At 40.6% G+C, this 25,542-nt stretch overlaps 1 protein-coding gene across 3 annotated transcripts in view; it reads right to left on the reverse strand.

Moving 5' to 3' along the window:
• The window catches only part of HMGXB3 (HMG-box containing 3), a 67,901-nt gene that overhangs the window by 22,704 nt on the left and 19,655 nt on the right, over positions 1 to 25,542 (reverse strand). For 2 of the 3 annotated variants that reach the window (XM_018050165.1, XM_005683164.3), the window contains exons 7-13: positions 25,056 to 25,462; positions 22,739 to 22,914; positions 22,504 to 22,601; positions 19,972 to 20,070; positions 18,259 to 18,408; positions 11,253 to 11,554; positions 10,622 to 10,749 (exon numbers count right to left, since the gene is read on the reverse strand). In XM_018050165.1, the coding sequence (XP_017905654.1) occupies positions 10,622 to 10,749; positions 11,253 to 11,554; positions 18,259 to 18,408; positions 19,972 to 20,070; positions 22,504 to 22,601; positions 22,739 to 22,914; positions 25,056 to 25,462 (1,360 nt within the window). The remainder of the gene's footprint in view (positions 1 to 10,621; positions 10,750 to 11,252; positions 11,555 to 18,258; positions 18,409 to 19,971; positions 20,071 to 22,503; positions 22,602 to 22,738; positions 22,915 to 25,055; positions 25,463 to 25,542) is intronic. The other variant, XM_018050164.1, reaches the window with a different exon arrangement.

Below are 25,542 nucleotides of genomic sequence, written 5' to 3' on the forward strand. Positions count from 1 at the left end.
GGAAACAGAAAAGTATGAAAGCAATATAAGAGACCTATGGAATAATCTAAAGCATGCTAATCTATGCCTAATAGGGATTCCAGAAGGGAAAAGGTTGAAAATGTAGTTGAATAAATTATGGTTAAAAACTTTCTATACCTAAAGGAAGAAACAGATAACCAGATACAAGAAGCAGAAGGTCCCAAACAAGATGAACCCAAACACACCTATGCCAAGACAATAAAAATCGCAGGGAGGGAAGGGACATGGGCGTACCTATGGCTGATTCTTGTTGATGTTTGACAGAAAACAACAAAATTCTGTAAAGCAATTATCTTTCAACTGAAAAACTGGCCAAAAAAAAAAAAAAAGGCAAAGGTTAGAGGATTCTAAAGGCAGTAAGAAAGCAACCAAGTTAATCCCAATGGAATCCTCCCCATAAGGCTACTGGCAGACTTCTTTACAGGAACTCTGAAGGTGTGAAAGTGAAAGTGAAAGTCGCTCAGTTGTGTCCGACTCCATCATCGATACAGTCCATGAAGTTCTCCAGGCCAGAATACTGGAGTGGGTGGCCTTTCCCTTCTCCAGGGGATCTTCCCAACCCAGGGGTAGAACCCAGGTCTCCCACACTGTAGGCGGATTCTTCACCAGCTGAGCCACAAGGGAAGCCCTAGGGAGTGGCAAAATACATTCAAAGCAACCTAGAATATAAAACCCAGCAACATTATTTCTTAGAATAGGAGAATAAGAATTTCTCGGACAAGCAAATACCAAAAGAATATAGCAATACTAAACCTACCATAAAAGAAATATTGAAAGATCTTCTCTAAATAGAAAAGCAAGAAGGTACAGATGTCACAATGGGAAAGCAAACCACAAAAAAATCCATTTGTGAAAGTGAAGATAAACACAAGAAACAGCAAAAGGATAAACAAGAAGATGTAAAATAAAATGTGGAAGAGAGGAGTAAAAACATTTAGATCCTCTCTCTTTTTTTAAAAGAATGTGTTTGAGCCAATATGACTATCAGTCTAAAGCAAGTAGATATAGGAAGGGGTTAATATACTTGAAAAACATGGTAACCGTAGATCAAAAGCATACAAAAGATTCACAAAAAACAGAGAACACAAGCATAAGACAAAAGGAAATCATCAAGTCACAAAATATATGATATAAAGGAACAAAGAAGAAACATAGAGCCAACAGGAAAACAGGGTTTAAAATGGCAATAAATACATATTTTATCAATAATTACCTTAAGTGTCAATGAACTACATGCTTCAATCAAAACACAAGGTGGTAGATTGGATTAAAAAACAAGAGCCTACAACATACTGCCTATAAGACCCACTTTAAGGCAAAGCATATACACAGATTTAATGTTAAGGGATGGGAAAAGATATTTCATGCAAACAGAAATGACAAGAAAGCAGGGGGTTGCATACTCCTACCAGATAAAACAGGCTTTGAAACAAAGGCCATAAAGAAAGCTAGACCTTATATAATGATAAAAAGGGTTATACAAGAAGAGGATATTACATCCATTAACATATATGAACCCTCTAAAGGAGCACCTAATTATATAAAGCAAACATTAACAGACATAAAAGGAGACACTTACAGAAATACAATAATAGCAGGAAACTTTTAACACCTCATTCACATCAATGGACAGATCTTCCAGACAGAAAATCAGCAAGAAAACAGAAATCCAAAATGATACAACAATCATTAGATTCAATTATTTCAGGATATTACATTAAATAAAAAACAAGAATACACATTCTTTTCAAGTGTACATGGAACATTCTCTAGGACTGACCACATTCTAGGGCACAAAACAAACCTCAACAAATTTAAGAGTATAAAAATTACTTCAATCTTCTCTTCTCTAATCTACAATAGAATGAAACTAGAAAGCAACCACAGGAAAACAAATGAGAAAAAAAAATTACATGGAGAATGAAAGCATTTTACTAAAAACAATGGATCAATAAGTAAATCAAAAAGAAAAATTAAAAATGCCTTGAGACAAGCAACAATGAAAACACAATCATATAAAATCTATTGGATGGAGCAAAAAAAGTTCTTAAGAGCTAGGAAAGCTCACAGCTATACAGCCCTTCCTCAAAAAACAAGAAAAATCTCAAATAAGCAACCTAAATTACCACCTAAAAGACTCAGAAAAAGAAGAGCAAGCAAAGCCTAAACTCAGCAAAAGGAAGGAAGTAATAAAAGATGAGAGAAGAAATAAAACAGAGATTAAATAACAGAATGAAATCAATAAAATCAAGTGCTGGTTCTTTGAAAGGGTAAACAAAATTGCCAAACTTCTGGCCAGGCTCACCAAGAAAAGAGAAAGAACCCAGATAAACAAAATAAGAAATGAAGAAGAAGAAATAGCAACTGATACTGATGAAATACAAAAACCACAACAGAATCCTACAGTTATATACCAACAAATTTGACAAGATAGAAGAAATGGGCAAATTTCTAGAAACATACAGCTCACCAAAACTGAATTAAGAAGAAATCCATAATTTGAACAGATTGATTACTAGAACTGAAATAGAATATGAAGGGAAAAAAAAACAAAAACAAAAAACTTTCTACAAACTAAAGTCCAGGATCAGATGGCTCCACAGGCAAACAATACCAAACACATAAAGAAGAACTTTTACTGACCCTTCTCAAACTCTGAAGCAGAGGCAACACTCCCAGAGATATTATATGAAGCCACCACCACCCTGATGTCCTAGCCACAGCAATCAGACAAGAAATAAAAGATACCTAAATTGGAAGGAAAGAGGTAAAACTGTCATCACTATATGCAGATGACACGATGCTATACATAGAAAACTCTGAAGACTCCACACAAAAACATTTAGAATTGATAAATGAATTAAGCAAGGAAGCAAGATACAAGATTAACCCACAGAAACTGGCTGCAGTTCTTTACACTAACAGTGAAGTAGCAGAAAGGTAACGTAAAAAAAATAATACCTTTAAAAACTACACTCCCCCCAAAATAAAATACTTAAGAATACTTTCACCTAAGGAGGTGAAAGACTTCTACACTGAGAATTATAAAATATGAATAAAGGAAACTGAAAATGATTCAAAGAAACGGAATGATATCCCATGCTCTTGGGTTGGAAGAATTATTATTAAAATGGCAACTATCCAAAGCAATCTACATATTTAATGTGATCTCTATCGAATTACTCAGGATATTTTTCACTAAAACAAATAATCCTAAGATCTATATGGGACAATGAAAGACCTTGAGGGAAAATAACAAAGCAGGAGGCACAACCCTTCCAGACTTCAGACAATACCCCAAAGCTACAGTAATCAAAACCGTGGTATTGGTACAAAAACAGACATACAGATCAATGTAACAGAATAGAGTGCCCAGAAATAAACCCACATACCTATGGTCAAGGGAGGCAAGAATATAAAATGGGAAAAATCTTCAGCCAAGTGGTGTTGGGAAAGTTGGACAGCTGCATGTAAATCAATGAAGTTAGAACACACCCTCATGCCATGCACAAAAATAAACTCAAAGTGGCTTACAGAGTTAAGTATAAGACATTATAAAACTCCTAGAAGAGATCACAGGCAAAACATTCTCTGACAGAAATTGTACCAGAGTTTTCTTAGCTCAGTTGCCAGGGCAATAAAAATAAAAACAAAAGTAAACAAATGGGATTTAGTCAAATTTACAAGCTTTTGCACAGTAAAGGAAACCACAAACAAAAGGAAAAGACAACCTATGAAACGGGAGAAAATATCTGTGAACGATGTAACCAACATGGGCTTACTCTCAAAGACATACAAGCAGCTCATGTAGCTCAACAACAACAACAACAAACTAAACCACCCAACTGAAAAATAAGCAGAAGACCAAAATAGACATTTACCAAAGGTGACATGCAGAGGGCCAATAGGTACATGAAAAGATGCTCAACATCATCATTAGAGAATTGCAAATCAAAACTACAATGAGGTACCACCTCACATCAGTCGGAATGGCCATCATTAAAAAGTCTACAGATACAGAATGAAAGATCAAAAAAAAAAGAAAGGAAAGGAAAAAAAAGGGTTATATACAGTAAAAGCCGGAGACAGTGTGGAGAAAAGGGAACCACCCCCTCCACTGGTGGAATGTAAACTGGTGTAGCCACTATGGAAAACTAAAAATAGAACTGCCATATAATCCCACTTCCGGGCATGTAACCAGAGGAAAACATGGTGCGAAAGAATACACGTACCCCCGCAGCAGCAGTATTCACAACAGCCAGGACATGAAAACAACTGAAACAGCCGGCAGAAAGATGGACAAAGAAGGATGGATACACACACACACACACACACACACACAGAATACTACACATACACACACACAGAATACTACTCAGCCATAAAAAAGAACAAAATAATGCCATCTGCAGCAATAAGAATGTGACAAGAGATCATCATACTAAGTGAAGTAAGTCAGAAAGAGAAAGACAAATACCACACGGTATCACTGATATGTGTAATCTGAAACAGCACAAACGAACCTACATATGAAACAGAAACAGCTTCAGACATAGAGAACTGACTTGTGGGGGAGGGGGTTGGGGAGGGATGGACTGGGCATCTGGAGTTAGTAGATGCAAACTATGACATAAAGTACAGGAAACTATATTCAACATCCTGGGATAAACCATAATGGAAAAGAATATAAAAAAGGATATATATATGCATGTGTATGACTATGTCACTTTGCTATAGAGCAGAAATTAACATTATAAATCAACTATGCTTTAATAAAAAAATAAGTTTAAAGAAAAGCAGTTTTATAACAGGTTCTATGTATCAAATTGACAAAGCTGAAAAAATTATAACGATGCGGAAGCGAAAGGACTTCTGGTTCATGATGGCAGAGTAGAAGGGTGTGCGCTCATCTCCTGCAAGAACACCAGAACTGCAGCTAGCTGATAAATAACCATTGACAGGAGGAAGCTGGAACCACCAAAATAAGATACCCTACATCCAAAGACAACGAAGAAGCTGCAGTGAGATGGGAGGAGGGGTGCAAACACAATATAATGCAATCCCATTCCTGCTTGGTGGGTGACCCACAGACTGGAGCACAGTAATACCAAACGAAGTTCTCCCACTGTGGTAAAAGTTCTGAATTCCATGTCAGGCTCCCCAGCCTGGGGGTTTGAAAAGGGCCTGGGAACCCCCTGGCAATCTGGCCTTTAAGGGCAGTGGGATTTGATTATACGACTTCCACAGAACTGGGGGAACCACAGACTCCAGTCTCGGAGGGCACAAACAAAATCTTGCCCACACCAAGACCCAGAGGAAAGGAATAGTGACCCAACAGAAGACTGAACCAAAACTACTTGCTAGAGTTGGAGGGTCTCCTGTGGAGGCATGGGTTGGCAGGGGCTCACCACAGGGACAGGGGCGCTGGCAACATCAGACCAGGAAGTTCCCCTTTGGCATAAACCCTCTTGAAGTTCACCATTAACCCTACCATAAAGCCTGCAGGACCCAGGGCTGGGTCAAACAACTACCAGGGAGGGCGTGCAACCCCACCCATCAGCAGATAATTGGATTAAAGCTTTACTGAGCAAGGCCCTGCCCATCAGAGCAAGATCCAGTTTTCCCCATTGCCAGTTCCTCCCTTGAGGAAGTTTATACAAGCCTCTTGGCCTCATCCACCAGAAGGCAGATGGAAGAACAAAAAGAAGCACAGTCCCACAGCAGCTAAAACAAAAACCATATTACAGAAAGTTAATCACAATAAAAAGCAGAAAGTTATGTCCTAGATGAGGAGCTTCCCTTGAAGCTCAATCCACAAAGAATCTGCCGGCAGTGTAGGAGACCCTGGTTCAATTCCTGGGTCGGGAAGATCCCCTGGATAAGGAAATGGCGACCCACTCCAGTATTCTTGCCTGTAGAATCCCTGGACAGAGGAGCCTGACAGGCTACAGTCCATGAGGTCACAAGAGTTGGACATGATTTAGGGAGGCTTCCCTGGTGGCTCAGATGGTTAAAGAATCTGCCTGTAATGCAGGAGACCTGGGTTCAATCCCTGGGTTGGGACGATCCCCTGGAGAAGGGCATGGCAACCCACTCCAGTATTCTTGCCTGGAGAATCCCCATGGACAGAGAAGCCTGGTGGGCTACAGTCCATGGGGTCACAAAGAGTTGGACATGACTGAGTGACTAAGTACATGTCCCAGATGAAGGGACAAGATAAAACTCCAGAAAAACAACTAAATCAAGTGGAGACAGGCAACCTTTCAGAAAAAGAATTCAGAATAATGATAGTGAAGATGATCCAGGATCTTGGGAAAACAATGGAGAAGATGCAAGAAACGTTTACCAAAGGTCTAGAAGAACTAAAGAACAAACAGAGATGACTACATACACTAGAAAGAACCAATAGCAGAATAACTGAAGCAGAATAAATGACCTGGAGGACAGAATGGTGGAAATCACTGCCACAGAACAGAGTATAGGAAAAAAAAAAAAAGAGTGAAAAGCAATGAAGACAGCATAAGAGACCTCTGGGACAACATTAAATGCACCAACATGTGCATTATAGGGGTCCCAGAAGGAGAGAAAGAGAAAGGACCTGAGAAAATATTTGAAGAAATAACAGCTGAAAACTTCCCAAACATGGGAAAAGAAATCGTCAATCAATCAAGCCCAGGGCATGATAAACCCAAGAAGGAACACATCAAAACACATACTAATCAAACTGACAAAAGGTAAAGACAAACATAAAATATTAAAAGCAATAAAGGAAAAATGAGAAATAACATACAGAGGAACTCCCATCAGGCTATCAGCTGATTCCTCAACAGAAACTCTACAAGCCAGAAGGGAATGGCACGATATATTTAAAGTGATGAAAAGGAAGAACCTACAACCAAGAATACTCTACCCAGCAAGACTCTCCTTCAGATTTGATGGAGCAATCAAAAGCTTTGCAACAAAGCAAAAGTTAAGAGAAGTCAGCACCACCAAACCAGTTCAGTTCAATCGCTCAGTCATGTCCTACTTTTTGCGACCCCATGGACTGCAGCATGCCAGGCATCCCTGTCCATCACCAACTCCTGGAGCTTGCTCAAACTCATGTCTATCAAGTTGGTGATGCCATCCAACCATCTTATCCTCTGTTGTCCCCTTCTCCGGCCTTCAATCTTTCTCATAAGTATGCATAATGTATATATTTTAGAAAACTTATGAATTTTTGCCTAACTAAAAAATTTATGACATTTTGATTCCACTTGACTTACCATGAATAGAATGCTATATTTAATTTAAAAGAGTAAATGTGCAATAAACAATGAAGGTTTACTTTATAGCACAGGGAACTACAGTCAGTATCCTGTAATAACCTATAATGGAAAATAATTTCAAAAATGTTATATGTCTATATGTGTAACTGAATCACCTCGCTGTGTACCTGAAACACTGTAAGTCAACTATACTTCAATAAAATATATATATTAAGGAAAAAAAACCATTCCAGGAAAGAAATTATAATGCTAATCTACTGAAGCTCTTAAGGTTAATAAGTGAGTTTTACAAGGTCACTGATTAAAGGTCAGTAGATAAAACCCAATTATGTTTTTATACTAGCACCAAACAGTTAGAAATTGAACCATGTCATTTAACACTGAACAAAATTAAATGCCTAGGTATAAATCTAACAAAACACCTGCAGGACCTTTATGCTAAAAACAATGAAACACTGATGAAAAAAAAAAAAAGAAAGAAAACCTAATCAAATAGAAAGATAGACTATGTCATGTATTACAAAGACTCAATATTTTTAAGCATGTCAAACTTCTGCAAGCTGGTCTACAGATTTAACACAATTCCAATTAGAATTCTAGCAGGAATTCTGTAAATACTAACAAGCTGATTCTAAAATTCATATGGGAATGCAAAGAAACAAGAGTTAAAACAATTCAGGAAGAACAAGGTTGGAGAATTTATACTACCCAAATGATAAGAGCTACTAAAAAGCAACAGTATTCAAGACACGTGGTAATGGCCAAAGAATGGACAACATAACCAATGAAAAAGAGGGCAGAAATAGACCTACATATACATGACTATGGAGAAGGGAATGGCAACCTACTCCAGTATTCTTGCCTAGAGAATACCATGGACAGAGGAGCCTGATGGGCTACAGTCCATGGGGTCACAGAGAGTCAGATACGACTTTGCCTGTGTGTACTGAACTGTAACTTCCTCCAATTTTAAAGGAAAACTGGAGAAGGAAATGGCAACCCACTCCAGTGTTCTTGCCTGGAGAATCCCATGGACGGGGGAGCCTGGTGGGCTGCCGTCTATGGGGTCGCAGAGTCGGACACGACTGAAGCGACTTAGTAGTAGCAGTAGTATACATGACTAATTGTTTTTCACTTAAGTAGCAAAGGCAATTCAAAGCAGAAAGGACTACTTTTTAACAAATAGTGGAATAAATGGATGTCCACATGGAAAAAAAACTCAATCTGGATCTCACACTTTACATAAAAATGAATTCAAAATGGATTACAGATGAATAAAAACTATAAATTATAAAGCTTTTAGCAGAAAACAGAGGAAAAATATTTATGATCATCACCTAGATAAAGGTAGCAATAACATCAACACAATTGGTAAAACAAAATTTGATGAATTGGTCTTTATCATACTTGAATTTTTGCTCTGTGGAAGATTCTGTTGGGAGAATGAGAATATAAGACACAAACCATAATAAAATATCTGCAAATCACTTATCTGACAAAGGATGTATATGAGAGTATATAAAGAACATTCAAAACTCAACAGCAAGAAAACTACCCAGTTCAATGAGCCAAAGATGGAACAGGTACTTCACCAAAGACATACAGACGACAAATTAACCCACAAAAAGATGGTCAACTTCATTAGTCTTAAATTGAGACCACACTAAGTTATTACTACACACACCTATTAGAATGGCTGAAACACACACACACACAAAATAGATCATACCAAGTGCTGACATATGCAGCTAATTGGAATTCTCACCCATCATTAGAGGGAACACAAAATGGCACCAACATAGGTAACCGGTTTGGTGATTTCTCATAACTAAACATACACTTACCACATGACCCAGCAATGTGATTCCCAGGGTATTTACCCAAAATAAGATGAAAATTTAAGTTTACACAAAATCCTATACATGACTATTTACAGTTATGAATACAACTGTCAAAATTGGTAAAAATCCAAACATTCTTCAAGGAATGAACAGACAATCAAGTGTGGCGCTCCACACAATGCAAAGCTACTCAACAATAAAACGGAAAATCTACTGATACACAGAACGACATGGATGAACTTCAAAGACATATATATACATATATATATATAGTAAAAGAAGCCAGACTCAAAACACTGTTCACTGTAGATTTATATGACATTCTGGAAAGACAGAAATATATGGAATGAAGAAACTATCAAACGGTTGCCAGAGGTTAGGGCGAGGGGTTGCTGAAAGAGAATGCTTTGGGGATGATGAAACCGTTCTCCATACTGACTGTGGTGGCAGTTACAAAACTCGGTGCGTTTGTCAGAGCTCAGAGCTGCACCACAGCAAAGTTTACTGCATGCACATACAGAACATAAGGTTATATTAGAATAAAGAGAGAGGCCCAGGTGCTATACGCTGAGACAGACTGCAGGGAAATGGCACTCTCACTGGTGCTGAAGTAGTACAAGCTCAGTCTGGCAATACAAGACATTAAAAGCACGAATTCCAAATAAGGCACCTTAAGGTTCTGAGGACAAGGAAAATAAGAAATACTCCTTAATCTTCAGCACTCGGTTCTACATATAAAACTCAAGATTCAAATTCTCAGAATGGCTGGTACATGGTCAGTGTTCAATGAATGACGCTGATGAATAGAGGAAAAGGGTGAATATACTGCAATTCCACTTTTGGGCATTTGCCCAGAGGAAATAATTAAGGCTGTACACAAAGACTTAATTATAAAGAGAACTCTTAAAATGGATCATGGTCATATATTTCTCCTTAAAAATGGTGATGCATTTTGCCACCTGCCAGCATAAAAGGATACCCATGATACATTGCTAAATTTAAAAACAACACTCCAAAAATAAAAAATTAAAAAAATTAAAAAAAAATAAAAACAACACTCCAAAACAACATCCAGCACAACCCCATTTTTGTTCAAAGAAAAACTATTAAACCTATAAAACCTATACCTTCTTTTATTCTGTAGGGATGAAAAACACATCTGAAAGACTACAGAATACAATGTTGAATATTAATCTCATAGCAGTAGGATTACTAATGATTTTTAGTTTTTTCCTTTTGTCAGCATTTTGTTTTTTCCACAACAAAGATCTGTTATTTTAAACTTAACTTTGTTTAAAGAGCCCTAATAAGAGAGTCCTAACACTTCAGAGATAAACATAATCTTCTGGGGCTGGGCTAGCCAGGAGGAAAGATGTCCTCTTCCTCAGAAGCCTCATCTGAGAGAAAATCCAATGCTCACAGGACCAGAAGTCTGACCCACAGAGGCTGTTCTCAAACATGTCCTTTGAGGATAAAGAGGCTGGCACCCACCTGTATAGATGTCCATGAAGCTGTGCAGGGCCAGACAATGGGGATTCAGACACATCTTCACCTGAGCAGTCACGACCTGCAGCCAACTGGCTGTCAGCAACCAGCACTCCTGGGGCCCCGCCAGAGAGCTAGTACCAAGAATATTTGAAGAAAAAAAAAAGGAAAAGCAACTTTTTAATGCAGTTCCTAGGCTCAGTGATCAACAGCAAACTCAAGACTTTAAATGTAGTAGGAAATGAAGGTGTTGGACCTTGTGCTTCAAGGATTTTCTTAGGTGGGTGTTCCCCCTTTGCTGGAATTGGGCTTATGGAATCACTCCTAAGTTAACATAATTCTGAACTTATTATCCAATTTAACCAACACTAATGAACTCCCAAATCTAAGCATTTCACCTGGCAGTCCAGAAGTAAACTAAATCCTAAGTTGGGGACAGTATCATTTCAATAGAAATAATATATAATCACTATTATTATTATTTTATTTTTGGTGATCGCAAAAGGAAAGGAAACCTGAGAAAAACTGAAAAGAACATCTGCAAAGGTTATAACCTTAATGGTATTTGAAGAAAGGGTGATACAGGTTAAGTAAGATGGGGCAGCTAGGGGAGGGTAAATCTGAAAGCGGTGCTTACTTTTGTCCCCCTTTGAATAATGGGCTGCTACAGAGAAGGCACTGCGTGGATGGAGACTCGTAGTAATTCGACCAAGAGGTTTGCTCAATGGTGACCGTCTCCTCACTCACGTTGGACAGGACGAGCCGAGAGCTATTAAGCTCATGAATCAAAGAGAAGACCTCGGCCAGCTCTGACTCATTCTCGGGAATCTGCAGGACTTTGCGCAGCAGCTGCAGTGTTGATTGGCGCTGGATCTCCCTCTGGGCTGCGCTCAGGGGCTCTGTGGCACTTAACACATCCGGGAGTGGTGAGCTTGCCTCCTGGAAGAAAGCAGATCCGTCACGAAACACCATCGAGGGCACAAAAGAGGCAGCCACAGGCTAAAACCACGAGAGGGCGTGAGTGGCAAAGGGAAGGGCTTACGACTGAAGTGGGAAACCTAGGTCCCTAAGCCACTCAGCTAGTAACTCACTTCGTGACTCACAACAGGAGTTTTCTCTCTCTGGCACTATTTCTCTACCAGTAAAATAAAAGGATTATATACCCCTCTTGGTAATGGTTTCAAGATTCTGCTCCCATGCACTGGCTGTGAGGTTTGGAGGATAACAGACCAGGGGTTCAATTCTGGATATGCCACTGAAGAGCTGTAAATGGGTAACCCCCTCAATACCTCCCAAAATGAAGGATCAAAATACTAATAATCTCCTAGAGTTGTTGCAGAGTAAATGAGATAGTGCAAGTAAAGCACTTAGCATGCAACAAAAACTCTCTGAATGGTAGTTTTGATGTGTAAACCGGCACCTGTAGAGCTTAAAGCATTTATTTTTAACACTGTGTGGCTTCTGAGAACAAGGGCACTTTATACACCAGTCAGAGGCTTCCAGGAAACAAGTTCTGAAACGCTCTCTGAAACAGGTCCTTCTTACACCCGTCCCTTTTCAATGGAGGTCCTTCCCTGATCTGTGCAAATGCAGCATCAATCCCTCGCTCCTTCTACAGTCCACTCCTTTACTGCGTATTTCACTTTCTCGTAGGTGGTAAGCCATTGTTCTCTCCCCTGCTTATTTACTGAACTTCTAATACCACCACTGAGGGCACACAAAAGATGCTAACTCATATTTGCTGGACGTATTATATGTTGTTTCATGGAGGTTAAGTGCATAACAACAACTTATTAACTCAGTATACCTTTGACAACTCTTGTCTTGCTATCTGTAATAGTTTGGTTACCTATCTTTCCCCCCAAGCTAGACTGTAAGCTCCTCATGGGAAGTGGGCATGTCTTATTCATCTTTGTATCCCCAAAAGCTGACCCGTAACAGGCTTTCAATACATGCTTGCTGAAAAAATGAATTTGAATGAATGGCTGTGAGAGTTGAGTGACACTAGAATGAGTTGCCCCAGGATTCTGTGTGTTCTTTCTCATTTATGACTTATGCTACACCACGGGTCGGAAGATCGGTTGGAAAGCACACTCTCCTTTGGCTCTGAAACATAGATCAAAGATGGAAAGAGAAGAAGATCATTCCAGCCCATAGATATTGCACTCTTAATGATAGCCACTGGTGACAAACTGCATAGGAAATGTATGCTCACCGGGGGCTCCAAAGAGAAGGCACATAAAGGTCCTTGGGTTTCTGAACAGTGTTTTGTGGAAAACAATTATTGTGTTTCTCTAAAATTTAGAGAATTAGAATGTGAGGGAATGTATGAAGATGAGGGTCATGGGGGTAGGCAGCTACCAACTCACCAAAGAAAAAAGAATATAAAAGAGTTGGCAATTTACAAATTCAATGCAATCCCTATCAAGCTACCAGCCACATTTTTCACAGAACTAGAACAAATAATTTCAAGATTTGTATGGAAATACAAAAAACCTCGAATAGCCAAAGCAATCTTGAGAAAGAAGAATGGAACTAGAGGAATCAACTTGCCTGACTTCAGGCTCTACTACAAAGCCACAGTCATCAAGACAGTATGGTACTGGCACAAAGACAGACATATAGATCAATGGAACAAAATAGAAAGCCCAGAGATAAATCCACACACATATGGACACCTTATCTTTGACAAAGGAGGCAAGACTATACAATGGAGTAAAGACAATCTCTTTAACAAGTGGTGCTGGGAAAACTGGTCAACCACTTGTAAAAGAATGAAACTAGATCACTTTCTAACACCGCATACAAAAATAAACTCAAAATGGATTAAAGATCTAAATGTAAGACCAGAAACTATAAAACTCCTAGAGGAGAACATAGGCAAAACACTCTCCGACATAAATCACAGCAGGATCCTCTATGATCCACCTCCCAGAATTCTGGAAATAAAAGCAAAAATAAACAAATGGGATCTAATTAAACTTAAAAGCTTCTGCACAACAAAGGAAAATATAAGCAAGGTGAAAAGACAGCCTTCTGAATGGAAGAAAATAATAGCAAATGAAGCAACTGACAAACAACTAATCTCAAAAATATACAAGCAACTTATGCAGCTCAATTCCAGAAAAATAAACGACCCAATCAAAAAATGGGCCTAAGAACTAAATAGACATTTCTCCAAAGAAGACATATGGATGGCTAACAAACACATGAAAAGATGCTCAACATCACTCATTATTAGAGAAATGCAAATCAGAACCACAATGAGGTACCACTTCACACCAGTCAGAATGGCTGCGATCCAAAAATCTGCAAGCAATAAATGCTGGAGAGGGTGTGGAGAAAAGGGAACCCTCCTACACTGTTGGTGGGAATGCAAACTAGTACAGCCACTATGGAGAACAGTGTGGAGATTCCTTAAAAAATTGCAAATAGAACTACCTTATGACCCAGCAATCCCACTGCTGGGCATACACACCGAGGAAACCAGAATTGAAAGAGACACATGTACCCCAATGTTCATCGCAGCACTGTTTATAATAGCCAGGACATGGAAACAACCTAGATGTCCATCAGCAGATGAATGGATAAGAAAGCTGTGGTACATATACACAATGGAGTATTACTCAGCCGTTAAAAAGAATTCATTTGAATCAGTTCTGATGAGATGGATGAAACTGGAGCCGATTATACAGAGTGAAGTAAGCCAGAAAGAAAAACACCAATACAGTATACTAACACATATATATGGAATTTAGGAAGATGGCAATGACGACCCTGTATGCAAGACAGGAAAAAAGACACAGGTGTGTATAACAGACTTTTGGACTCAGAGGGAGAGGGAGAGGGTGGGATGATTTGGGAGAATGGCATTCTAACACGTATACTATCATGTAAGAATTGAATCGGCAGTCTATGTCTGACGCAGGATACAGCATGCTTGGGGCTGGTGCATGGGGAGGACCCAGAGAGATGTTATGGGGAGGGAGGTGGGAGGGGGGGTTCATGTTTGGGAACGCATGTAAGAATTAAAGATTTTAAAATTTAAAAAATAAAAAATAAATAAATAAAATAATAAAAACAACTGAAATATAAAAAAAAAAAAGAGTTGGACTTGAAATCAATTGCCAAAAGGTCCCCAGATAATTCTTATCTGACCAAGAAAAGTTAAGTCACTTCACCAGTAGAGACCAACACCCATTTTCATAATGCAAGCCACATCGACAGCTAAAGGAGTTCAGAGCATCTACCTACACAGGACTCAATTCCATTCCATAATCACTGACACATTATATATGCAAGCTCCAGCATTAGAAATATGGGGGCTGGCAATTCCCTGGGACCAGTGGTTAGGACTGTGCTCTCACTGCCAAGGGCCTGGGTTCAATCTCTGATAGGGGAACTAAGATCCCAAAAGCCACGTGGCCAGAAAGAAAGAGTACGGGCCAACAGATTACACTTGGCTGACAAGTGATTGTGGTCTTACATGGAACTAAGAGGGTGTCAAGACAGGGTGTCGTCAACATTTTCTATTTGTTTCCTTAGAATCTTGTTTTTGTTTTAAACTTTTTATTTTGTATTGGGGGGCAGCCAATTAACAATGCTGTAATAGTTTCAGGTGAACAGGGAAGAATCTTTATATCCACAGTTTTACAGAGTTCTAAGCAAAGTACTGATGTTGAAGCTGAAACGCCAATACTCTGGCCACCTGATACGAAGAACTGACTCATTTGAAAAACCCTGATGCTGGGAAAGATTGAGGGCGGGAGGAGAAGGGGACGACAGAGGATGAGATGGTTGGATGGCATCACTGACTCAACGAACATTAGTTTGGGTAAACTCCGGGAGTTGGTGATGGACAGGGAGGCCTGGTGTGCTGCAGTCCATGGGGTCGCAAAGAGTCGGACATGACTGAGCGACTGAACTGAAGCAAAGTACCCAGAACATTTGAATTTTTTCACTTATTAGATCATAACTTATTTCCATTTTATAGACTAATCTTAATCTTTTTTACGCAGCATTAATAATTTACTATTTATTAGTAATTATTATTTAATTACTGTTCTGTCACTAAGTCATACCCGACTCTTTGCGACCTCATGAACTGCATGCAGCACGCCAGGCTTCCTGTCCTTCAGTATTTCCCTGAGTTTGCTCAAACTCCTATCCATTGAGCCAGTGATGCCATCCAACCATCTCATCCCTTGTCACCCCGTTCTACTCTTGCCCTCAGTCTTTTCCAGCATCAGGGTCTTTTCCAATGAGCTGCCTTTTCATATCAGGTGGCCAAAGTACTGGAGCTTCAATACCAATGAAAATTCAGGGCTGATTTCCTTCAGAATGGACTGGTTGGATCTCCTTGCAGTCCAAGGGACTCTCAAGAGTCTTCTCCAGCATCACAGTTCAAACGCATCAATTCTTCAGCACTCAGTGTTCTTCATAGCCCAACTGTCACATCCAAACACGACTACTAGAAAAACCATAGCTTTGACTAACAAAGGTCTGCCAGTAGACCTCTGGTGGCAAAGTGATGTCTCTGCTTTTTAATACGCTGTCTAGATTTGTCCCAGCTCTTCTTCCAAGGAGCAAGCGTCTTTTAATTTTGTGGCTGCAGTCACCGTCCGCAGTGATTTTGGAGCCCCAGAAAATGAAATCTGATATTATTTGTGCATTTTCCCCATCTATTTGCCATGAAGTGATAGGACCGGATGCCATTATAATTTATTTCAATGGTAGACACAGGTTATTTCTAATTTTATCTGTTGTAATTACAGAATGTGTGATGTTCCAAACGGGCTTTATTTCAATTTTGTTTAATTCTGGGAATATGTATTCTAGTATTTATCAAAAGTATCTGTTCTGAATTTGAGTCCCAACACTTGTCAAGAACCATATAGATGTGTGTTTGTATGTGAGCACCGCAAGTTTTACTCTGGAAACTGACTTAAGGAAATAGTTCAAACAAACAAAAAGTTAATCTGGGGTATAAAATTTTAGATCTAAATCAATTTTCTTTATATTGCACTGGAATTATCCCTGTTTACAAAATAACATTCACTTTCTTGAAGGAAAAAAAAATGGTGTGGTCAATGTGATGTGAAGAGGAGCGTATTAACCACACGGAGAAACCAGAAGGAAAAACTCACTGCCAGCAGAGGGCGCCCTGTGTAACAGGACGTGACGGGAGGCATGGAAGCATCTACAAGAAGTTCTGAGACTCCTCGAAGCTCAACTCGTGTTTTCTCTAGCGCTCATGGCCCCAAGAATAGAACGCCCAGATCTAATCCACCTTGCCTGCTTTATTTTACTGATGGGGAAACTAAAATTCAGGATAGGGAAAGCAAGCAACTTAGGGTCATTTCCAGGCAGGTCTCTCAATTCCTATTCTCAGTGTTTTTTCCTTTTAGTTCCACTTCTCTTTCTCACAATAACCTCAGAATACTACCTCAAGCACAGAAACACACCTGACGATTAGGGGTGAGATTCACTGCCAGAAAGCCCCCTCCCGTCCATACACATAGAAAACTTAGCTTGAAGAAGTCCTCCCTAACCTCTCTAGTTCTGTCTGCTCCCAAACCCCCTGACCTCCTGACATAACCCTCTGGGCCTCTCCATGGCTCAGGACATTCAGTATGACCCCCTGCCTGAAAAAAAAACTGCCTAGTCTTAGCATTAAAGATCTTCCATGATACATGGTCCCAATCTTTTAAGACTTCTTTTCCATACTCCTCCCCATACACTCTCTCCTCTAACCCAATGGACCAACAGACTGCCTACCTCTTCATCTCTACTCATGCCTTTCCTTGAGTATATTGCACACCTTTCTCTCCCACCCACATCCTGCACATCTTGTGAGGTGTGGGTTAGATTTGGAGTGGCGGGGGCTCCACCTTGGATCCTGACTTGTTCTGTGAGCCATCCTCTTTCCCTCCAAAGCATATGAGTTGATCTCTCTTTTTATGTTCATCCCAGTCATTCTGTTCACTGTCTTAGGCAGGTACTCTTTCTGTTCACTTAAAAAAAATTCCTATGTGGAAATTCAGAGGTCCCGTGAAACTGCCCATTTTCCCTGGTTCTAGTAAACAAACAAACAACAAACACAAGCCCTAAGGAGCCAAGTGGAATGTGTTTTACTATCCAGCAGGTTGGTCCCACTTCAGGGAGCAGGCCTGCCAAGACTGCTAGAAGTAAAGCGCTGTGGTTGGCCAAATGCTCTGCAAGGAACCTGAGTAGCAGCAATCTCATCTACAAAGTCCTGAGGCTGGCACTATGTATTTACCAAAATTCTATTTACAGGCCCTTCAACAACCTCAGAGCTAAACTGACGTAACCTTTCCAACCCCTTCTACTTCAGAATCCTCACTAAGGCCTGTGTTGGCTATTTTTTCTCCTGTGAATGAACTCTTGGTCCACTGAGCTAGAAGATTCTCAGAGATCAAGGTATCTGATAAACTCCCTTATCTTAGCGAAGAGGATAAGGAAGCCCAGAAAGAAGGCACTTGCCAGGTTTAGAACCTAGAACCTGGCTCCAGTTCTGGTGCTAACTACAATATGTACCAAGAAATCCTTTTATTTCTCCTAAAGCTGAACTGCTAACAGAGCCCTGTCCAAGACTGGGGGGTGTGTTTGGGGAAGGAACTCACGAGAACCTTGGTGGTTTTCTCAGTTCGGTCTTTGGCAAGGTTAAAACCACAGCTGGGACAAATTCGAGGTTTATGCCGGTTGGTGTAGACATAGCTACAAGAGGGATTCTTGCACTTTCCCCGACCTCGTGATGTAGCCAGGCCCAAATCCTAAAAAATAAGACCATATTTCAATTCTACAAGTCAATTTACACCTGTGCAGAGCCAAGAATCAGGATGACCTGCTACTGGTAAAACAGAGGAGAGTGACAATTACAAACCCAGATTGAGACCAGCTCTCAAAGAGCCTTGAAAGTATCTTGAAACAAGATACTTTTTTTGTGGTTATCCCCTTTCAGTCTTAATATAGCCTGAACAGTTCTGGCTAGTCCTCCTATCTGTGAAACAAAGATGAATCTCAAAGGTCAGAAATTCAAATGCCTTCAGGGTCCAGGCAATCGGCAGTGAAGCAGGTCTGTTCTAACAGAATGCCAGGGGGACCAAAGACTTCAAGCTCCGTCTGAAGAAATACTGTGACCTGTGGCCTCTACAAGCTCACAGCTCTGGCACTGAGGCTCTTAGAACAAGCTGCAGTCTAATCAGCCGAAGAGAGGGTCCTGGGCAGTCCCCACCAAATGGTGCCCCCGGTGGCCTCCCATAGCCACAGGGAAGAGACAGTGAAGGGATGGACAGCACAAAGAAGGGAGTGATTAGGCCTTTGGAAAATGAAGCCTGAGCAGCCCTCCAGGATAAGAGAGCCCTCTTCCCAAGATAGGAACAGAAAAGGCAATGACCCACCATACTATGTTGTCTTGTTCCTACTGAATGCCCAGCAGAGGGCATGGCACAAAGAATGTGCTCAATAGAAATTTCTGAATTTTTAAAAATCTTGAATTTAAAAAAATCTAGCTGCTTCCTCAAAATCTGTGCATCTCACTCATCCAGGGAAACTGCCAAAGGTTACCTGGCTGGTTTGGTACCTTAAGGATCAACAAAATTATAGAGAGTATTGAGCAAGAGAAGCCCCAAAACATGCTTTCTAAGCCAACAGAGTATTTTACAGACAGTGAAAACGGAGGACCAGAGAAGGAAAGAGCCTCCAGGTCAGACGGCATGCCAGCAGTAGAGCCAGAACCGCTTCTGGACTAGGTCTTTCGACATCTACTGTTTATTTCACTGCTCCAGGCTGCTTAGCCTGCAAAAGAATGACCCCAGAGCCCCACATTCGTTTTGGGGGATGTTAATATGTTATGTTAAAAATAAAAGCAGGGGAGGGAAAACCTTGGTGGGAAACACCAGGTTGAACAAAATAAGTTGCTTTTACTAAAGCACTTCTGAAACCCTATCAGATACTAGTACTGAATGTGACTGTTTTAGGGAGAAAAAAATACATTTCTCAAACTTGCACGTAGAGCACTAAAAGGTCTAAAGATGGCTGAATGCTGAAGCTGGACTGAATTCTCAGTGACCTTCCCGGAGAACTACTCAAGAGAAATATCTTGGTCAGCTGGCCTACACTTCATGGATCTCACTTGGGAAAAACAAGAAACCTAGCTGATTCACTCAGTAATCACTATGATTTGTTCCAGTGACAAGATGTTTAGAATCAATGATCGAGCCCTCACCCTACTCTCACTCCCAAGTACCACTCCCCACCCCTCCTCAGACTCCTACTCACCCTCCACCACACAACCAAACCACCCCTGTGTCCACCCATCACTTAGTTCCACTTACCAGTGTGACAGTGCAGCTGTACTTATATGGAGGAAACATATCGGGCTTGACCTCCACAACTTTCACCTGAGATGTCCTGTTGGTTTGGCCATTTGATAGCTGCAGATCAAAACAGATTACTTAGTGCTCCTGAACCTCAGGCAAGCTCCTGAGGTCCTATGTACTGGAACAGCTTGAGGAAACAGTTGCCCAGGAAGTTGTAGAGCTATGCTCCAAATGAGCCCTCTGGGATGCTAGTCAGTAGTCCCCAGCCCACCAAAGGTTGAATGTCGCTTTCAACTCCTGGGGTTGCCACATTCCTTTGCACAGCTTCTAACACTGCATATTGGTAACACTATAAATCAGATTTACAACTACTATCAGGTGAGAAAAGCATATAATTGCTCTATACACAAATATGTGGTTGAATTATGCTGACATAAAGAAGTCTGTGGAATTCCCCAGCAGTCCACAGCCAGGGGCCTGTGTCTGATCCTTGATTAGGGAACTAAGATCCCATTTTTTTTGGCATGGCCAAAAAAAAAAAAGACATCTGAAAGATTATTCACTAAAATGCCACAGGTTGAGAGGAAGATAATGGTTGTTTCCCATTTTACCAGTAGCTATAAATTTCTCAAATGTTCTACACAAAATGCAAAAAAGATGAAGGAAGCATTCTAAATTAAAAATATTCTGTAATAATTTAATTTTCAGAATATAAAATTTCATGGAACTTAACTGGTTTAAGACAGAGAAGGCGATGGCACTCCACTCCAGTACTCTTGCCTGGAAAATCCCATGGACAGAGGAGCCTGGTGGGCTGCAGTCCATGAGGTCGCTAAGAGTTGGATACAACCGAGCGACTTCCCTTTCACTTTTCACTTTCATGCACTGGAGAAGGAAATGGCAACCCACTCCAGTGTTCTTGCCTGCAGAATCCCAGGGACAGGGGAGCCTGGTGGGCTTCCGTCTATGGGGTCGCACAGAGTTGGACATGACTGAAGTGACTCAGCAGCAGCAACAACAAGAACATTTGCGGCTTTTTACAAATACTGAATTTGCAAATGAAAAGGAAACTACGGAGAAGATTGGCAACTTACACACATAAAGGAGCTCTAAGGCCTTGGGATCTAGGAAGTCGCCGAAGCAGACTCATTACCATCCTTCTAGACTCAAAGACCACACATGCACCCAGAGGTGTCACCACTACTGGGTGAAAAAAGACCAACCTTCAAGGGAGAAGCTGACTGATACCCTTGTTGGGACAGACTTAGAACTATCACATAAAAGCAGGTACCTGACAGCACAGGGCAAGGGAGAAGGCAGACTGATGTTCCTATTCCAATGTGGTCCGTTTTGGGGTTTTCAATTTCAAACTGAGGGGTCATGAAATTAATTTAATGGGCTGAAATCAGGATTTTGAAAAAGAAATGGAAAAATGACTGCATTTAATATGGGCATAGCTTCATTAAGCTTTTAATGTGTAGATGTGTGTACGTCTACTGATGTAGAAATGTGTTTATTACTGATAGGCATGCTCAGAAAAAACTACAAAAAAAAATCTAAGAAAAAAGGTGCTTCAACACATGCAATTTTGACACCTGGTAATAAATCTTTAACAGCTGTATCATTAAATGGAATGAACTGTACTGGCTGCATGCCAGTGGATGGGATGGTTGATGGCATCACCAATTCAATGGACATGAACTTGGGCAAACTGGGAGACAGTGAGGGGCAAGGAAGCCTGGCACGCTGCAATCCATGGCATTGTGATGAGTCGGACTTGACTTAGTGAATGAACAACAAGCCAGTATATGGAGGAAGAGCCATTCTTTTAGGTTTGAAAGATTACATTAAAAACATAAACACAGACAAATGCAGGAAAGGACTCGAGGGCTGAAACAGTGCACACCAGACTGTCAATAACTGGTATTTCTGGGTGACAGGATCCTAAGACTTATTTTCTTTCTGCCTCACCTGAACTTTCTACAGCAATCATGCATTCATTTTTTTCTAAAAAGATATGACAACTAAATGCAGTATCTAATCCTAGACCAGATCCTGTACTGAAGCAGAAAATGCTATAATGGACTTAACTGGGTAAAACTGACAAAACTGGAATACACATGAAAAAGTACCAATGTTTCATTCAGTAGCAAAATACTGCTATTTTTAGCAAATGCACAATTAAGCATTAAAGAGTAAAAGGCCACGTTACCCTTAAATTATGACTATTTTAAATACACACACACACAGTGGGGGAGGATACATGAGCACAAATTATAATGCAAAATGGGCTAATACTAGAGAGTGCACAGGTGCTCTTTGTACTACTTTTACTCTTACAACTTGTTTTAAATTGTTTCTAAATAAAAGTACACATAACAAGAAATTTAAAAAATAGACAAGTCATTCATGCTAAACCTACTCCCAGAGCTCTACCAGTGTAATAATGGAGGCTTTTTGCCTATGGCTTTGAGGCACTCAATGGAAGCCCTGTTCTCAGAGCAGCCAGTCCCCCCAGGGAGCTCCCCCTCTGGGGAATGGTCTTACCTTCACCTCACCAGTGCTAGATGGCTGCTGGATGGGCTGGCCCAGCTGCTTCAGCGTGCTTGGCTTCAGGCCACAAGTCCTCACAGAGGGAGTCTTATCTGAGACAATCAGGAGCCAAACTGGTGACTTAAGTGCATTCAGAATGGCCCTAGGTCTCTCATCTCTATGCTCAACTCCCACTCCTGCCCCCTTCCCTTTCAACAGTCCCTCTTCCCGGGTCTGTCCCAGACCTTACCACTCAGAGGGAAGGCCTGCCTGGCCCTGGGCAGTCCCATGCTGCTGCCTCGGCCCACATTAGCTGGGGCTGGAAGAATTGCTCTCATGGGTCTTGCTGCAGCCAGTAATGATGGCTTGCCCCGCGCTCTGCCTTTAAGCTCTGGGGCTCTGGGCATAGGAGTGAGCAGGTCAACTCTGAAAAAAAAAAAAAGAAACTTTCCTAGAAATTCCAGACCAAGGGGAAGAAAATCCAAATGCTATCTCCAGGTAGCATTTTATTAGAGGAATACTGTCCTGGTTAAAATGTCATACTTTAGACATTAATTAAACCATTAAGTAGCTCTGTAACCCTGGGCAGGAAATCCCACTTCTGTTTACCTTAAGTTTCTGATACATAAAATGGGAAAGTAATTACAGGTACTTCATGGGTCATTATGAAGATTTTTTAAAAGTGCAAAACCGTGCCTACAGTGAGGAATTATCACCAGCCAAGGTGATCTAGTCCACCCCTAGTCAGCTCAAGCATCTACAGTGTATCAGTCTCCCACATGAGGGCTACTGAGAGGCCCTGGAGAACAAAGTCCGTGTTTCCTTCATCTCTGTGGCTCCAATCTTGAGCATAAAGCCTGTCCACAGGAGGCCTCAATACACCTTGGCTAAAGCGCTTCAGCTGCCCAAAGCGAAAGTGCACAGCATCCTTCTCTAAAGACACAGAACCGTCTCAGAGTGTTGATATATTGGTAAATTTTAAACGGCAATGAGTCAAAGTATGTATGTTATGCTGCCATTTGCGTAAAGAAAGGTGGGGAAGAAAACAATAAGAACACAAAACATACAACAACAAAACTGACACTAAAAAAAAAAAAAAAAAAAAAAAAAAAAAAAAAAAAAAAAAAAAAAAAAAAAAAAAAAAAAAAAAATAGACACACACACACACAACTGACCTTGAATAGCATGTATTAGGGGAACTGACCTACACGTACTCAAAAGCTCACTGATAACTGCACAGCCCTTTCTCCACATCCAGAGTTCCCCAACCCACTGCACACCATGTAGTGCAACAGAATGTATGTGCTGAAAACAATCCATATGTAAGTGGACCCACACCATGCAAGTCCATGTTTGTTCAAGAGTTAACTCCTATGTACAAACACCACGTTTTCCCACCTTCCTTTACACAAATTTAGCACAACATATATATTTTAATATCTTGATTTTAAAAACTTAATATTATTATAAACACACACACACTCCTATCTGTTTATATATACTTAAAATTATCTCTAAAAACACAGAAAGTTGGGAATATTGTCTGTGGTAAATGGGAATGGAGCACTGAAGGATGGGACAGAAAGATTTTCAGGATATATTTCTTACATCTTGGAGTTTGAACTAAGTATATTTTCTATTCAACAATAAAAAAATTTCATCATAATAATATAAACCAGAATTTCTAAACCATGACAATACTAACATTTTGGGCCAAATAATTCTCTGGCACAAGAGGCTGTCCTGTACAGTGCAGGATGTCTAGCAGCATCCTTGGCCTCTATCAGTAGATGCCAGTAACACTCTCTCCCCAACTGTGTCAACCAAAAATGTCTCCAAACACTGCCACAATGTCCCCTGGAGCACTGTGTCCCTTTGAGAACCACTGATATAAACAAATAAGGAATTTCCATTTTAAGATGATAGTTGCCTTTGGAAAGCAGCTACATACAGCATCCAGTTAAACCTCTAAAAAAGGGAGGAAAAACAGCCCATACTTATGGACCTCTCCTATCTGAAAGCTTTACCTGTGATCTTTTTCAGGCAGTATGGTCAGGCACTGAGGATATGATTTTTTTTTTTTTTTTAGAAGACTCAACTCAAAATTTTCCAGAGGGGGAGAATGGGTATGAAGTGTCTGTGCCCAGTCAAATAGAAGCCCAGGAAAGAGTCACAATCAGAATTTAGTTCTCTGACCACCAGGACAGGAATCTTTACATAAGATGCCTTAATAATGCCTCGCTTTCCAAATGTAGGAGCCAGGATTGAATACTAGGTCTGTAACACTGCCCACAGTCTGTACTAGCAAAACTCTACAATAAATGCTTTAGGGAGACTGACTGAAGAGATGTATAAGGACCAGGAACAGTAGTGAAAAGACAGCAGAGTATAGGACAAAAGGCAAATCAATGTCTCTCGGCCTTGGTTTCTGTATCCAACATAGAAACCATGAATTGGGCTCTGTTGCCTGTCTCAGGAATGCTATAAAGACATGGACAAAACACACACTGGGCACTTCACAAGCTGCTGTTCTAAACGCAATGCTATATATAAACACACTGGGTTACCCTGTAGGCTTTTTAGGAGCAGGGAGTGAACCGGAGGTGCTGGTCCCCTCGGCTGGCGGTGGCACGTCTAGTCCAGGACTGTCATTTTCAGTTGTTCCCAGAGAAACCTCAGGCTTGACCACTGGCGTCTTAATGACTGCTGTACCATGATTCCCAGGAGTTTCCTTGACCAAAACATGGGCATCTGAGATGATCACTTCCTCCCACTCATTCTCCTCACCCACTTCTCTTGGAGGAGCTACACTGAGAAGCTGGCTTACAGCTTCTGAGTTCTCCAGAGTCAGTTTGGAAGCGTTTTCCTTAGCGGAATTTTGCTCAGTGGTGACAGGCTGCTGATTTCTTTTAACCACAGAGCCTTTGGAGGAGACACCAGAAGTCAATTCCACTTTGACTTTGGCTGGCTTTTCCTAGAAAAAATAAGAAAACCTTTTATGCACGTGGCATTTTACAGACGAAAACACATTTACAAATATTCTCTCATTTGATC

The sequence above is a fragment of the Capra hircus genome, chromosome 7, assembly GCF_001704415.2.
Source record: "Capra hircus breed San Clemente chromosome 7, ASM170441v1, whole genome shotgun sequence".
Taxonomy (NCBI): Eukaryota; Metazoa; Chordata; class Mammalia; order Artiodactyla; family Bovidae; genus Capra; species Capra hircus.